The sequence below is a fragment of the Cygnus olor genome, chromosome 5, assembly GCF_009769625.2.
Source record: "Cygnus olor isolate bCygOlo1 chromosome 5, bCygOlo1.pri.v2, whole genome shotgun sequence".
In the NCBI taxonomy this organism is placed as follows: Eukaryota; Metazoa; Chordata; class Aves; order Anseriformes; family Anatidae; genus Cygnus; species Cygnus olor.
Genome location: NC_049173.1, coordinates 46986857 through 47004204, shown reverse-complemented (window position 1 = coordinate 47004204; position 17348 = coordinate 46986857). Strand labels below are relative to the sequence as shown.

Genomic DNA, 17348 nt, shown 5'->3' with positions numbered 1-17348 from the left:
CTGTTCTGGCCGAACACAAGTGATACAAGTTTGCATAGACTGGGACTGAACCCCTTCTCCCCATAATTTTGCATGGCTGAGGGTCTCAAAGTCCGACAGACTACAGGGATGACGTACAGGTTTTGTAGCTCAAATACAGGTGTTGAGACCAGCTCTTTTATGGGCTCCGTGAAACAGATCATGGGTAGGCCACGATCTAGGACTGGGACGCCAAACAGTGAAAAACTTCCCAGTGAGCCAACAGGTAGAAATAATAGGAGGGGATGCAGGTATGGACAAGCTGCAGTGGGACAAACTTCGTTTGGTCTTGGTCACGCATTCCCTGCCCACGCAGATCCTCTGTGTACTGTACAAAAGCAGAGGATTAAATATTGATACTTACCTGCCACAGCTGGCAGATAAGGCAGTCCCAGCAAGGGGAGAAAGGGCTAAGAAAAGATCAAGGGTGAAACAGAATGAAATTGCATGAGGATCAATAATCTTGGTGCTGGAAGAAATAATGATAACACATCAAAAGAGATGTCATGTCTTCGGAAGACAAAGAGAGGCTGCGCGAAGGAATTAAGCAGTGGCTGATACGCAGTCCTAAAGGAGAGGAAGCGCTGACCGCTGACGTGCAAACACCGCAGGGACCCAGCAAGCAGGCAGCGGTCAGCGAAGCCCACATCAGGCACACAGCATCTGTAGGGAGCAGAGGCACTGAGAGGGCAGTAGGCCAAGCAAGAGGCAAGAACAAGGAAACGAGCAGCAGGGGGTCTGAGTGGGTCACCAGCATAGCTTCAGCACAGGGGGCCAGCTAGGAGCCAGAGAGATGGATAAACTGAGAACTCAGTAAACTGGGAGACTTCAATGCAGGGGCCCAAGCAGAGAACAGCGAGTATGGGAGTGATTTTGGTCGTGTTGCAAGCAACTAGTTTATCCTGTGTGCAGAAAGGTGAACAACAAGGAGCAGCCAAAATACTAAGAGAGATGACGGACTGCTAAACAAACAGAGTACGCATAATAAAGGCGCATACTGAGGACAATGAGCAAACTAAGATTACTTTCTAGAGATTTGTGGGCAATGTTATGTTAAATGTTAAAAGGTACATGTTTTCTGAGCAAAGATGGTTGGAGGCAGACCTATAGCTTGGAGGGTGGAGAAAGCACAGGTCACGTGGAAGGTAATTTCTGCAACCAGCAGTTTGCTGCAGCCGGTTAGGTTAGAGCTCATGTTCCTTCACTAAGGCTGATGTTTTGCCATGGCTAAAAAGTTAAACTGCCCAATTGTCATGAAGCAATTGAGGACTCTGTTTCCTGGAGGGTAAGCTACAACCACCTTCATTTTATGGGCGTTGTTTACAGTCCCATATTATTCCTTTCACTAGTTAGCGATAAAGTTAGTTAGGATTGCCTAATTGATGGATTTTGTCCCTAGTTTCAACAGGGAACAATTCACTCACATTTTTAGACACAATTACAAACTACTTGTGCTTATTTGGGGCACCTAACTTGACACACTTTAAAAAGGAGTAATGGCAGGTACTGTCCTGAATAGCAGGAACTTTAAGGCGCCCTGACTTGGACACCTCAGATCATGCAATGCCAGGGCTTGTAGCTGTGAAAGAGCTCGTCTAATTGGAGGTAATTGTGCCTGCCCACATGAACAAACGGGGTACTTCTGGCACAAGGCAACAGCTGGGTACTGGTTCTGGGGACACTCGCACCCTCCAAATGTTGGGGCACAGTGGCTCAAACAAGCAAAAAGCTTGTCAAATGCCTCTGCGCATCCAACCTCCTGCTGCTGAACATTTCCAGCAATACTGACACAACGATGCTGTTTGCTTCACATGGGAGGCTCCGTATCCTGAGATATCAAACCACATTTTGTCCTCCTTGGTTACAGACATCAGTCCTTCCCCGGTATCGATTACCAGGGGGTCTGAAGGGACGTGTTGGTTCCCAAAAGCCCAGGTGCAGTCAAAAGGTGGTGCTGCTAAGGTCTGTTCCCAGCCAAACTCACCAGCGGCACTGAGGTCTCTGTCGTGTATTTTTGGAATGGAAGCTGCTTGCAGATGGCTTTATTTTTGTGTTAACAAGCAATTGCTGCTTGGTATATCTATGGCTGGTAATTTATGTTAAACACGATATTTCTATCTTACTGCAGTGAAAATGTAAAGATTCTTGCATGGATTTCACTGGTATTCAAGACTGAACAGGCCTTATTTTCACTGCCAAAATCTCACAAGATCAGCCACGTTGGGACAGGGGTTTTGGAGAAAAAAGAAAAAAAGAAGATAAAAATTGAACATGCAGACATCCAGTCCCTGGCTCAGTCAGGTTTTAGTAGGGACGCTAGGGACAGCATAGGATGACTTTTATATTATTTTTTTCTTTCATCACTGTAAAAAGTAGTGAGTAAGATGGTTATAATTTAAAATCATATAATGTTTAATGGATTTCTGGGGTTAGTTCAGCAGTAATCCCTAAGTATGTTTTGATCTAACATCAAATCAATGACAGGGTGGAGGGAGATTGGGTCAAATTTTGTTCTCAGTTACATTGGTCTAAATAGACATGAAAGGGATTACACAGCAATAAAAGTGAGCTGAATTTGCTCACTTTAGTGAAGCTAATGCTTTTTTTCCATGCTTCTCAAATTACTGCCTGGTTAGTTAAAAGGAGAAGTGTTCAAAAATTGATCACAGAGATGCTGGGGATGAAGCAATGTTTTAAAAATTAATGCATATTTCTCATTTCCTAATGATCTCTACCTGTAACTTTAACCAGTCCTGGTCGGTGAGGAGTGTGATATGGTTCTGTGTAACTGACATCCTAAACTATTAGAATTTCAGCCACATTTAAAAAAAATTTGTATGCTTTTGTGGTCTTTAGTCATGACATGCATAAGTCACCTGCTTGCGCGTTGGATTCTTTTAAAGCTTCAAACTCCATTGAGAAAGGCAGTGAGTTTGGTAAGCTGAAGGTATTAAAAAGAAATCAATAAAATGTTCCAGTTTGCACCAGCTCCCTGACCTAAAGGCTTAACACCGCTGCAGAACGAGCCTAGTGCTTTCCTCTACCATGCATTGCATGTATGCAGCTCAGCCCCACTCCCTCGTTGGTAATCCCAGCAGATCACACCACATCTAGACGTTCCTCCCAGCAGCGGGGCCTGCCCAAGCCTGCCTTGTCCTTGTCCTGGTTACCTATGCACTGCATGCTTCTGGGAAAAAGGGGAAAACAATTTCTTAAGGCACAAAGGCTTCAACGAAGAAAGCCCCTCAAAAGAGGAGGAACAACAGAAAACCAGCCCCCATTCCCCTCCCTGCTTAGCTCTTTTGTCACGCTGGTCTGGGACACCCCCACCCACCCCACTCAGGAAAAAAGGAAGGGGAGCCTGCCCGTCCGCTCGGTCGCCCCGAAGCAGCCCAACAGCCCCGTTCACAGGTGCCTGTGTTTGCACTGGCCATCCATACTCCAGTGGAGACGCCTCCCTAACTCGTGACCAGCCAGTCCCATGGAGACCCAATGCCACCAACGACACGGGGCTCTGTTTCTGGGTAAAGTTTTTTTCCCCTTCTTTAAGCAGTGATTGCCACACTTGGTGGCACTTGGTGACCTCCGGGTGGGGACAGTCTGTAGGCTAACAGCAGGACAACTGCAGAGCTACACCAGAGCTCAGTCCCCTGAGTCTAGGCCTAATATTTTAATCCCAGTGCCAGCCTTCTGCTCTAGCTCTGAGTAATACTTGTGCAAAGAAAGGAGGGTGAATGCGGAGGGGACAAGGGAGGATGACTCATCATCATTTCTGCTACTGTCAAGTTTTATCTCGCCTTTTTCTGAGGCTGCTGTTTTCCATCCACATACAGACACGGCCCATAGCTCAACCGATGACTGGTATCTACTGGCTCCATTAAAAAAATGAGTGCTGAGACATTCTGCTGTATGGCAACGTGATAGCTCTAACAGGGGGGGTTTGGGAGAGCTGTCCCTTAGCAGCCAGAATGAAAACAGCAAGTCTGGGCCGGGACCTTCCCTTCTGCAAGTCCCCTGCACGCTCCTCATCCTCTCATCAGTGATTACACTCTACTGATTAGCGATGTAAGGGGTAACGATTATTACTGAACACAAAAAATAATACTTGGCATTTACATAGTGCTATTCAACTGCAAAGTGCTTTACATAATTAACTATGCTGGATTGCCTCCACTGCACCACTGCAATAGTCTATTCCAAAATAGTTTTGAAAGATACATGTGAAAAGCAATTATGCAGAGCAGTAAAGCTGGCTCTCTGGGAGCGCCGTGCTCCTCTCCTCGCTACCCAGCGCCGGGAGCACGCGGGCTGTACGAGCGCGGTGCTGCCAGGACGCTGCGTGGTGCTCTTGTAGCTGGCCTGTTAGAAAAGAGAACGACTTAACAAGACTGCAGGTGGCTTGCAAGGTGGCACTTTCCTGTTATCTTTTGGGCTCTTTTGGGGCTTAAGAACTCACTGACGTTAGGACTAGCTGACGTCTGAAACTTAAAAGACCCGCTTTAAACAGTAAGAGGTTTCAAGGCCAAAGGAACCACTAATATCATCTAGCATCATCTGTAGCACTGCAAAGACCACAAACTATCAAGCCCAAGCTTGTCGCTGAACAAGACCATTTATTTTAGGAAAAAAAAAAAAAAAAAACAACAAACTGTCTCAACTTCAGGGAAGGAGGATGCAGCATCCTGCTGCACAAATGGCATCTTGCCATCAAATATCTGTAGCTTGTGTTTTCAGCTCTCAGATCAATTGCAGTGCTCCCTACTTTCAAAAACCATTTCCCTTCCTGCTCCCTTTAAGGACTGCAATCAAAGCACTACTTCATCTTTCCCTGGTTATGTGAAGCTTTGTAAATTTCTCACCATCAAGTAGATTTCCACAGTTCTGATTATTCTGGTATATCTTTCTTGAATCCAGTCCAATTTGTGAACATCTTGAAAAAAATGTGGTGGATAGGTGAATTGGACATACCAGAATATATTGTTGCACCAATTTTACAGAAAGGAAGCAGAAGCTTCCTTAAATCCTCCACATAATGTTTTTTCCTCCACCTTAGATATATATATAATACTTCTTGGGGTGTCACTGAAAACAGATTAATATTTACCACAAACATCTTAATATTAGTAAATTTTGCTCCAGAATGAAGTTAGTGTGAGGGGGCAAAACTTCTATATTCTGTTTGAAATAAGCAATGATATTAAACATTTTATCTACATTTCATATGACTTACTGTTGGGCCAGCACCTCAAAATGCATTTCTCTTGTCAGTAATTTATTCCTTTTCATATAGTGTAGTTTTGGAAGAGAAAAATATTAGGAACTAATGCAAAATGCTGAGTCCTTTGAAAGATAACAGAAGGAACCTTCCCCATGCAATTGCTAGGATGCCGGACCAGGAAGGTTGTTTGCTGGACCTGAGCTGTTCAAGACTTTCATATACAGTACTGTCACTGCCAGCCTGCTGCTCTCAATATGGACAGGATCTACAGCCCAAAAATACACATGGACTAGCAAACCAATTCTTTGGCTCTGCTAGCGACCCTAAATTTTTTAACTTCCCACCTTCCTTGGCAGCCTGCCACTCCTGTTATCTTATATTGTATAGAAAATCATATGTGAATCTTGAACACGATCAGACTGAAAGACGTACAGTTCAGGATTTTACTAAAGTAAAGGAAGAAAAGGGAAAATGAGCAGGTTTATTGTACCAGAATGCGGTAGGTTGCCCATCCATCATCTTGAGTAGTTCATATAACTTTGGAAGCATTGGCAGAGGTTATCGTTTCTGGCCAATTTAAGGCATCAGAGGCAAGACTAGAGCCCTGCGTGTCTGTACCATGCTAGCGCCTCTGGAGGAGAATTCTGAGAAAGCTACAGATTTTCTGGGTGAAACCAAGGTGGCACAGGTGCTTCTTCCTAAAGCTGAAGAGAAATTGAAGCACTTTTCCTCATTCAAGGAGTACTTAGATCAGAAAGATCACACCCAAGAGAAATAATTGCACTGAATATGAAAAGAGATGGACAGAGCTAATAAACCTGGACTGTAAATGATGGCGTTTCCTCAGCAAGCCAGACAAGGACAAAAGGAAAAAGCCAGCTATGGAGTTCAGCTTAGCCTTATGAGACAAACACTGGCAAGAGTGTTGTCAGAGAATCAGAACGATGCGACAGCGGTGGCAACATAGCAAAAATCATTCCCAGCCCATCTGTGGTGGAGGATGACTGAATTCTGCTGGGAAAAAATGTGCTGACTGCAGGGGGAGGTTGCAAACACCATGGCCAGCTTCCATTTTGTGCTAGAGGAAACCAACAATAGCAACAAAAGGAGACAAGACAGTAATGAAACCGGTCTGGAGTGTTTGTCATTACGCTATTGCTGCTCGCTCCGACGTAAGCTATTGCTTTGACTTTAAAGAGAAGGTGACGCTTGCTTCCTGTTTGACCATCTCCTCCACTCTCTGCACGGCAAACTAAGTGATATTTAGGTGTCAACAAAATATAAATATTTAACAGAAATTAGCTATCCTGGCCAAAATAAATAAACAAAAATCACCATTTGTTACAAACAGCAGTTTAGTTGCTAATGTGCTGATTGGATGGGAGGAAGAGGTTGGCTTTGGATCTGGGGGTCTAATTAGGTCTGCACACAGAATATGCTGTTCCAGAACCCAGAAGATAGAGAGGAAAAAAAAAAAAAAAAGCTCAGACTTACATCTGTTTGAATGATGCTCCATGCATTAGTTAGGCCAATGTTTCCATCTGTCCCATACAAATGAAGCCCTTTCTTCAGATCACGCTGAGCATACTTGTCAATCTGAAACAACAACAAAAGACACAAAACTCAAACTTTGCTGAGTACAACTGTTCAGAATCAAAGTGCAGGGGGGCACGGAGATGTCAGACAATAGTCATAAACTGAAATAAATAAAAAGTTAACTGACATTTCCTAAAGCCATTCTCTCGTAGAGCTGGTGTCTATTACAGGTAACTGCAGAGAACATTAGGAGCTCCTGTTCTGAGTTAATGGTCGTGTTTTCCATTGCAGACCTCCAGAACGTCTTTTCCCTTCTCCCTTAACCACCAAAGTACTATAGAGAGACTGGATTCAGTTTAATCACTCATTTTTGCAAATGAGACCTATAAATGAGAACTTTCATCTACCCATAGCATTTCCTTTCAGCTTAATATCTTTCTGTTGCAAACAAGTTCCCTGCAGCATCTTCCATTTGCTTCCTAAAAGATCAGCAGCAGCACTAATGTTGTAGTGATGCTCTGAACTGTGTTCATTATTTTGGCCAAGGCACCCCACTTCTTACACCAGGATGGATGTAGTTATATTGAAGCAGCAGGGAAAGAGCTATCCAAAATTCAGGACAGACGGGTGTAAGATGGATGTAAGAATTTAGCTACTAAATGGAGCGGCTCTTAAATAAAGTTCTGCTTTAGAGGCCTTTGCAGCGCTTGAGCGTTGAGTCTCTCTCTCGGGTACAGCAGGCTGCTGTTGGGCCCACTGGTCGCCAACAGACAGCATCCGAACCGACTACAAGTGCCTCTCTCCCAGTATAACCACATGTACACGTTTGTATAGAATCAAGCAAACAAAAAAAGGAAGGAACATTTTTATATTATTGTTATGCATATTCACAGCTTAACCTGATTTTTCTGCTGTAAACGCAAAGCACTGAGGAGCTGCTCAGACATGCCCGTCCATTCCCCCTCACTGGGTGCTCCTCAACGACAGCCGAGGTACAGCAGGAAAGGTGAGCAGACCTGTCCCTCCTTCTTCTCCATTAATCTGCTCTAAATCTGACTGAAAAATACAACACTACTCAGATCTTTTTGCTGCAGCAGTCAAAATGACAACCAAAATAAATTCACAGCTTGCTTCACGGGGACAGTCTAAGGCAATGCCTGCCTCTCTTCTACATCGGACATCAGACAGACCAAACGTATTCTTTGGTAATTGCGTCTCTGACACCAGTCATTCCAGCTAGGGACATCCAAAATGAAACAACTAATGCTAACTTTGAGTTAAAGCTATTGTGCTTCTACCATACACTAGGATTTTCCATCTGTGTCGTTCACACGGAATTGTTTTTGTTTGCTCCTGGAAAAAAAGTGGATGCAAAGCGTTTCCCATAGTGCAAAAGAGGAACTTTGAACCCACTACGTCATAATCATTATGGGGTAAATGTAAAGTTACTCATCGACACAACTCCATGACAAACTATGACTTCAGAAGTTCATCACAATGAAGAAATCTCTGCTGCACGTGCAAAGGTGGTGCTAGGTCTCTCTGGTTCTCTCGTTTCCTTCTTAGAAGTTTACTACCACCAAGCAGAGCCACTGACAGAATACAGCTCTGGGGTGTTATAAGAAAAAGCTACTGCTTACTCTCAACACCTTGACTGTCAAGCAAGCACTTTCTCGTGGATGACTATCTTGAACAGGAGGTGCTCTGCTCCCACTGCAATTATCATCGAAGCTGCTTTTGATTTTACGCAGAGAGAATACACAGTCACTGGAACATTAATTAGAACAGAAAACCAAACCTGAAAGCTATTATTAAGCTTGAAGTTAGCTGAGAAAATTACAGGCAATAAACGATAAAGTTACATGTGTTTGGGATTCCTAGCCTTCTTTTAGGAATTAGACTGGGCTGGGTTTCAGCTCTTCATTTACCCTCAACTCCCTGTGCCTTGTCTGGACCTCCTGTGGTCTCGAGCAGAACCACCAGAGAGGATGGATAGGCACAGTTGTGCTGTTAGTTCAAGAGAGGCTCTGAAATTTAGCTAGTATCCTACAGAAGTAGTGAGGTAATTCGACTGCTGAAAAACTAATTCAGAAAGGGACAGGTGAAGAGGAACAGCCTAGCTGAGGGCAGATATCTAGCTATTAGATTTATTGCCTTGAAGACAAAAGAGGAAGGTCTATTTGGAATATTAATTTATCAGACTTAAGAAAATCTGCCCTGCCAAGTGAGAGAGCTATGCATCAGCCTACAGTTCCCATCACCGCTAATCTGGAAGAAGGGGGATGAGGTCAAACGAAACAGTGATGCTTCTCTGAAAGGCACGTGGCATCCTACCAGATCCAAAATGTGAAGTTTGCACTTCCGCACTCAGATTTTGATTTGCAAACTGATGCAGTGGCTCAACATGATAACCCCTCTTACCCGGGCTCACAGGCTGCCCTTGTCAAGGCAATCTCCATGTCCTACTTGAGATCAACGATGTTTAATAACTTGCGATCAACATTTATAAAGTACTTCAACATCAGGAGTAATGTTTTGTTAGCTCGTGTGTGCTTTAACACGGTCTCAATAGACTGCCTCTCCATGAATTCCTGCTCTTCCTTTTCACCTGCAGAAGATTCACTAATGAGCAACTTGCAGAGGCAAAATGAAAGCAAGCCCTTTCCTTCTCATAAAGTTAACCACTTTTCCCTGCACAAATAGTGTAAGAATTTTATGTTGTGAACACAACTGGCAACAGACTTCCACATTTCAGAAACGGAGTGAACAGCAAAACATTGCATAAGAAAACAGGCATTACGTGACCAGTTCCTGCACTAGTATTTCAAAGCATCAGTGCTTTGAAATCAAGTCCCTTCACATCAATTCATGCGCATTGTATGACCCATTATTATTATTTGTTGGTTTAAAAAGAAAGTGTATGTTTGAACATCATGCTTAGAAGGGGACATAAGCGTTTTATAACCCCATGCTGTATGTGTGTCTCATTTCCTTCTCTCTCATCTCCAGGCAGTCTCTCAACTGCTTGCTTCTTTGCAAGAGGCAGGCATACAGATGCTGTGAACACTACCTCCAGATTTCTTTACTTTTTTATTCCGTGTCCACTGACATGGGAAGCTATCTAGAAGTCTCATAGTTTAATATATATACATATACACATACATATACAGCTTTGTATTTATTTGAGTGACTGTAAATGTAGCATTTTACATAGTTCTCCTTTATATGAGTTTCTAACTGATCTTCTAACCAAGTATGCTGTAAATGCACCAAAGAGTGCTATTCTCTGAAGAGCAGCTGATTTAAAACCTTTTTCAGAGTTACTCCTCAAAGCATTCGCACTCTGCCGTATGCTTACGCTAGGGTCAAAAAGGTGTTCGGCATCCCCCGCAGCCTTTCACCCTGCCAAGCTGATACGGCTGCGCCGTAACTCTCACCCCTCCGTACGATTCTGCCTGCCTTCACCTCCCTGCAACCCCGCTGAGTACGGTGGGGATCCAGAAACAAGGGTGAAAGTTTTGACCTGGAAAAGCTCCTACAGATGGGCTGATGCTCCCATGAGAGACAGCAGAAAAACTGCCGAGCCTGATTTGAAGATGACAACAAATTTGGTATGGCGAGAAAATGGATGTGAGAGTCACCCCTCACGCTGAGCACAGAGCCCTCAAAGCAACCTTGTGCAGCACAACCGAGAGCGCCCTTTCTATTAATGTGTGTCTATTAATTAGTCGGTCTTGACACAGAAGCAGCCTTGAACTTCTAAGAGCCCAGACAAGGCATTAAGCAAGACCACTTCCCTCATTCAGGCCACGAGGAGTTCAGGGTCCACGTGCAGTCCTATTAAAAGCACATTAGTCTTTGCTTGAATGACCTGCCTGCGAGGTTTTAACACGGATATTTTTTCTTACCTAATTGAAGCGCTGTTTGAAGCTCTAGACACGTGATTCCTACTGGTTTCAATCAGAGTTAAGCAAAACTCAACACCTACTTTTGGAACATGACTGGCAAACCCTCCTCCAGGTCATTCTGTTTCCTGCTAGCCTGGATTTTGTTTGTTCCTCAAAATATGTTTGGAATAGCAGGAACTTTTAAATACATCTTTATTCTAATATAATTGTATATTTGATTTAAATGAAAACTCACAAAACACTCCCGGCTGCCTCTTTTTCTGCCTTCCATTTGACTTTTTCCGCAAATGATCTTTCTGAAAATGAAATGCTGCAGCAGAGTGATTCATCAAGTCTGCTGAAAGGCGATCCCACCCAGCATTCACCAATCTGTCAGCTTCTCTTGTTTGTCTCTGCGCTACCAGTCCTCAGCCGGGCAAAACGTCTATCACAAAACAGGGGCTGTAAGTACTGTATTAAATATTCTGCAATTTGAATCTGCTGTGTTCTCCCATACACAAGCCATGCCTTTGGCAAAGCATAATACTTGTGAAGGAGCACAACGAAGCATAATAAAAAACTCTCAGCAGGCAAACCATTATTCTAAATGAGATGCCTATTTTTAGTCATGTGGATTTCCTTAGAAGAAAGGGTTTCTGAAAGGTTAGACAGTAAGAACCTTTTATCAATCTGGAAGTGAAGCAGAGAAAAATTCTTCTCCTCAGGATTCATCAGGCAAAAGATGAGAGGAGTGAGCTTCTACCTGGCACCACTTCCATGCGAATTCCTGCAACTTCTGGCTTCAGTCACATTGGAGGTTTACTCCTGTTTGTTAACATCGCCAGGTTTCAGTGGCGTTTCTGCTGAGAGAAGTTCAATGTGTCCTGCTGATCAGTGTGGAAATCCACTATAAAGCAGTGCAAGATCACCACTTCTTAGAGCATGGCATACACATGGCTAGCACTTTACCTAACGTCAGATCCTGTTCCCACTAAATGAGCACAAATATTTTCCCACCGTCTTCCATCAGAGCCTAATTTGGCTCTTAAATATCTCATTGCCTTATTAAAAAGACTTTCTAAAAAACAAATGATACCACTCTATGGTACACAGGTCACGTGCAGAGAGCTTCAGGCACTGAAGTACAGCAGTATCTGAACAAGAGGAGAGCTGCAGGACCTGTGGCAGGACTGGAGAGTAACTGCAGCAGAGGTCAGTGGCTGGAAGCAGCTGATGCAGCGAGGGAGAAGGGGCAGGGATCTGTCCCAGCCTCATCTACATCACAGCAGTGCCCAAACGTCCCTTACACACACCTTACTTAAACCTGTGTATAAATTCAGGCGAAGTTAAGAAGTGGTTCCTTGGGACAGCTACTTAAGCTGTAGCAATTCACACGTAAGGCTTGTTTTACTCTCAGTTGTGTCCCCTCTTTGCTTCGGAAATGCAGAGCCCACAAGGGGAGCTGTGGCTGGCTGGCAAGCCCAGAGCAAGGCCAGCACCCTTCAAGAGGACCAGGAGCTGCCAGACTCCTCCTTGCCTTCCTGGTAAAAGCCATGGAACTGCAACAACAAGTTGTATCTGTGCAGAGCCCAGGTTTTGCCAGTATTTACAATCAGTATGATACAACTCTCTGATTAAGCTGAAGCCACAGTGACACTGAAAAGCCAAATCCCTTCTGCTGTCCCGGCACACTGCGAGGCTTTGTTGCAATCCTCTCTGGAGGAAGGGCCAAAAGCAGCCTCTTGGGGAGATCTTTCTTTATCAGCTCCTTTTCAACTCGCTGCCAGCGTGAGATGTCACTTACATTCTGGCATAGCCTTTAGGCAAAGGCCAGACAGAGGATGCCAGCAGCAACCCCAGCTTTCTAACCCGCAGGTAAATAGAGACTTTTAATTTCAAGCCTCAGTACTTCTCTACCACATCCTGAACGAAAAAATTCCACCCAGCCGGCTCCCAAACTGGACAAAGCCACTCAGCAGCGCTTCAATATAGGTAAGTAAATATTCCTGACCTTTTTGGTGATTGCTTCCCCTACCTCTCTGCCTCTCCACCCGGGTAGGAGAAGCTGCAAGGAAACGACAAAATATCCAATAGTTTCTCACCAGGCAAAACTTTAAATGTAATGCCTTGATGATCATTTTCTACAAATAGCAGGGGGTGGGAAATCGAATGTAAACAGAAAGCGCCTGATCTATAAGGTCATTTGTGGGAGCCCTCTTGCCTGCTAAGAAGAGATGAGATTGATTGTACCAACAGGTAAGGCTTGTTTTAAATGAGATGTCCCCAAGCCTGTCTATAAGAGTAAGAAGCTCAGGGCAGTACGTGTTTTCTTCAGCCCTGACCTCCTTGTACCACCTGCCTCTCAATAGAAATCTAGTAAGATTTTAGGATAAAGACTACTGAGCTAAGTAAGAGGCATTGCATGAGTTTTGCTGACATTTGGCAGTCAAGGGACAACAGACTCATTTCTTGTCAGTGCCACCAGTGTTACACAGCATCTCCAAGATGCTTTAGTCAGCTCTGGGAGATTCCCCCTTCCTCGCTTTCTCTCCAGATGTGAAACAGCTCCAGGTCTTAACATTTTCTTGTAATTTCTTCCTTAAAAACAGCAAGCTGCTTGCTTACTGAATTTTCTTTTCCTAATTTGACTGTAAAAGCCTACCTCAGGAATCAAACGTTTAGGAATCTTCCAAGGTTGCTGAAATGCTTCTTGACTCTAGCCATGTTTGATACCAGCAGAGATACACCGTCACTGGCTGCGTAACTTCAGAGGATGAGCAGAGAACAGAAGAACAGAAGATCCTAAGAAATGATCTGGGTGTGGGAAGTAGCTGTGCGACAGGCTTCCTATGTACTCCTGAAAAGTCATGGCTTGTCTTGTGTTTCAGTTCTTTACTGATAAAACAGAAGATATCACACTGCACTTGTGCCACAAAATTCATCACAAAATTTGGAGCAAGTATTTAATACCAAAAACTACATGGGACGTGAAGCCCTGTATCTGAGCTAATTAACGGAGTTACTGACCTGAGAGGGACAGTAACCCTCCTGACACTTTTGCAGGAAGCAAAAGAAGCGAGCAGGAAGCCTGGAGCAGGAAGCTGGTGAAACTTCGAGTCTCCCACTGCAAGAACCAAGAACTTGCAGTAGCTTTTATTAGAAAAAACTAACAAGGAAGCCAAAGAGCTTGGGTTTTCAAATCTGTTTTTTTGGGGTCCGGGGTTTGTGCATACAATTAACGGCAGTTTCAACAGTCTTCTGCCCCTGAGCACCTGCTTGTGCTCAAAAGCAGGTGTCAAGGCACCTGACACGGCAGACAGCTGAGGCTGCAAGAGAGGCAGCCACCGAAACATCCCTGTACTGTTCATACCATTAAAACACCAACAAATCCCAACAGCAGCTTTACTGTTGCTTTGTTTTAAACAGAGGTCACAAGTATGACAAGTCACTAGGCTTTGCCAATCAAACTTCTTGTGCAAGAGCAAATTCACATGTTTTCAGCAAACCACAGCTCATTTTGTTCAAATGTTTCCTTTAAAGTTCAAGGGGAGAGAGCTGTTTTCTCACAAAGTGGATGTTTAGCTCCCCGTCATTGCTGGTGTAAGTGGAAAGTACGCTTTTCTTTAGCCAAGGAGGTCACTGCAATCTAATCTGTTCTTATCCACAGCAACAGCTGAATAACTTGTGCATCAGGTCCCCAAGCTTGTTTAAATAAAGCACATCATAACTAGCTCAGAGAGAAGGGCTCAAAATATTAAGATGCACATTCTTAGCTTGATACAGACTTAATCCAATGGCACAGCTGACTACTTATTCAAGAGGATGGGTACATGCAGCTCCCTATCCTCTGTGGCACCCTGTGCATTGACACTCCCAAGTGAGACTGTCCTCCACCTCCTTAAAAAAAAAAAAAAAGAGCTCATTTATTTTTAGTGAACCTGGGAGTAAAAGCCTTGAGCATGAATTCTTTTTGCTTGCTGCTCTTGTTTTAGGGTAGTTTGCACGGTGCAGTGAGCATGGGGAAAGGGCTAGGTAAAACTATGCAGGTAAATCAAATCAATTACATACACAGAAGGCTAACACAACTAATTAATTACTAGGACATTAAGTGAATGCATTATGCATTTTGAGTGACAAAAGTCTCACCAGCATATTGGAGGAATTTCAATGAGAGAACACAAAGGTGCATGTTTTTTGTGAAATACAGAATTATTAATACAGCACTGTGGATGCTTTTTATGACGATTCTTTATAAGAAACCTTTTGTTCACATGTAAATAAACTCTTCTTCAGGTTATTAAACTGGTTGGGGAAAATGATACTAACATCCTCAATAGCAGTGACACCAGCAAAGTCGGGTGCTGTCGTTACCCAGCATCGCCATTTCTCTTCCAGAATGCAATTTCCCTTTGTCGTTAGGTTTTCTCCATGTACTTGCTCCGAAGATGACTGACTCAGAAGAGATCTGTCCCCTTTTTCCAGCCATGTGTCCCACCAGCTGCTGTTCTCAGCAATGCACATCATCAGGAGTATCAGCCTCGTGTCCCACAGATCTCCCAAATGATCCTCAAAGCCTTTGTCTCCTTCGGGTGTCAACCCTCCTACTCACTCATTTCCCCACAGTAAGAGCAATTCCTTCCCTGCATGTCCCAGTAGATGGCAATTTTGCCTTGATCTTCAGTGGCTATAGGACCACTTCTGTGCCACGGTGTAAAGACTCCTCTGAGCCATGTTCATGTATTGAAATCCCATGTACACGGAATCTACAACAGCAGAAAAGGGAAATGCCCGTTCTTTCAAAACCTGTGCTTATGTTGAGAATAATTCCAGGATATCTGTATTCAGCCTCTTTGCCTTTCTTCCAAGATACTCACTTTCATTTGTCCTCAACAGCCATCAGTATATCCTCAGATAAGTAAATTGGGAAGGATGCTAATTAATGTGATACATGCTGTTTAGCCTTTGTTTGCCAAGAGACATGAAAGGTGGGTTGGATTTATGTTTCAAGTGCTAACAACCTGTTACCTCCATCTATGCAGACCAAAAAAAAAAAAACTAAAAAAACCCAACTACCTAGGGATGTACATGTCAATAGAGCTTGAGATCCAATTAGCTGCCACAAAGGCTTCAGAGCGTGCAGAGGCAAACTGAAGCAAGGAGACAAGCCTCTTTCCTTGTAGGAACTGATGACCATTGTGCGATGATATATTAGGCGGAACAGTGACATTGGACACAGACTCCTTTGCAGATGCTGTGTGCTGGGAAGGGGAAAGCCAGTAGGTTACTCACAGAGATGAAGGACTTGGCCACTTGCCCACTAAGCCATTTGTTGCAGCCTTCCCATGGGATCAACTGTAGTTTCAATTATTTACGATACTCATTTACTTAGCTTAAAGGTGAATGAGAGGGCTTTCAAAGCAAGTCTACTAAAATATCAGGGGAGGAATGATAGCAAAGGCAAACCATACCCCACACTCTCCCTGTGGCAAGAGAAGATGGGCCAGTCCCACAAACCATGTTAAGTGGGGGCTCTCTGTCAAATTCATCATCCAAGGAACCTCATTTCTTCTTAAATTCACAACTGTGATAGGAAAATAGAAGCCAAAATACAGAATTTGTCCAGTGCTGTGAAGTAAATACATTTCTGAGCAAGTCACAACAATTACACCCTACCTAGATCTGAATGGTGGCACCTGAACCTTGCTGGAGGCGATGGGAAAGGCACGTAAGCTCCCCGGGGTTTACCATCAGCACTGCAAGTGCCACCTCCTGGTGGCAGACCTGATCTGCCAGGCCTAGCATTGTCGGCTCCACCAGCAATTAGTGACCACCAGGGTAAGCTGTAAGGCAAGAGGGGGAGAGGGCTGGTTACATCATGTCCTCAGGGGAAGAAGTGTTCCTGGTTCCTTAGAACAAAGAGTCTGGTGATAAACCATCTTTCTCTTGCTGGAACTACAATACACATTGAAGAAAGAAAGAAAGAAAGAAAAGAAAGAAAGAAAGAAAAGAAAGAAAGAAAGAAAAGAAAGAAAGAAAGAAAGAAAGAAAGAAAAGAAAGAAAGAAAAGAAAGAAAGAAAGAAAGAAAGAAAGAAAGAAAGAAAGAAAGAAAGAAAGAAAGAAAGAAAGAAAGAGAGAAAGAAAGAGAGAAAGAGAGAAAGAAAGAAAGAGAGAAAGAAAGAGAGAGAGAAAGAGAGAAAGAGAGAGAGAAAGAGAGAAAGAGAGAGAGAAAGAGAGAGAGAGAGAAAGAGAGAAAGAGAGAAAGAGAGAAAGAGAGAAAGAGAGAAAGAGAGAAAGAGAGAGAGAAAGAGAGAGAGAGAAAGAGAGAAAGAGAGAAAGAGAGAAAGAGAGAAAGAGAGAGAGAAAGAGAGAGAGAGAGAGAGAGAGAAAGAGAGAAAGAGAGAGAGAGAGAGAGAAAGAGAGAAAGAGAGAAAGAGAGAAAGAGAGAAAGAGAGAAAGAGAGAAAGAGAGAAAGAGAGAAAGAGAGAAAGAGAGAAAGAGAGAAAGAGAGAAAGAGAGAAAGAGAGAAAGAGAGAAAGAGAGAAAGAGAGAAAGAGAGAGAGAGAGAAAGAGAGAAAGAGAGAAAGAGAGAAAGAGAGAAAGAGAGAAAGAGAGAAAGAGAGAAAGAGAGAAAGAGAGAAAGAGAGAAAGAGAGAAAGAGAGAAAGAGAGAAAGAGAGAAAGAGAGAAAG

At 43.6% G+C, this 17348-nt stretch overlaps 1 protein-coding gene across 14 annotated transcripts in view; it reads right to left on the bottom strand.

Moving 5' to 3' along the window:
- TSPAN4 (tetraspanin 4) overlaps positions 1–17348 on the bottom strand; it is a 435812-nt gene that overhangs the window by 35013 nt on the left and 383451 nt on the right. For all 14 annotated transcript variants that reach the window (XR_005820749.1, XM_040560418.1, XM_040560415.1 and 11 more), the window contains one exon: positions 6731–6832. Coding sequence is in view for 13 of the 14 variants with exons in the window: in XM_040560418.1 (XP_040416352.1) it covers positions 6731–6832 (102 nt within the window). In the remaining variant the exon portion in view is untranslated. Of the gene's footprint in view, positions 1–6730; positions 6833–17348 lie in introns of those variants that run through there.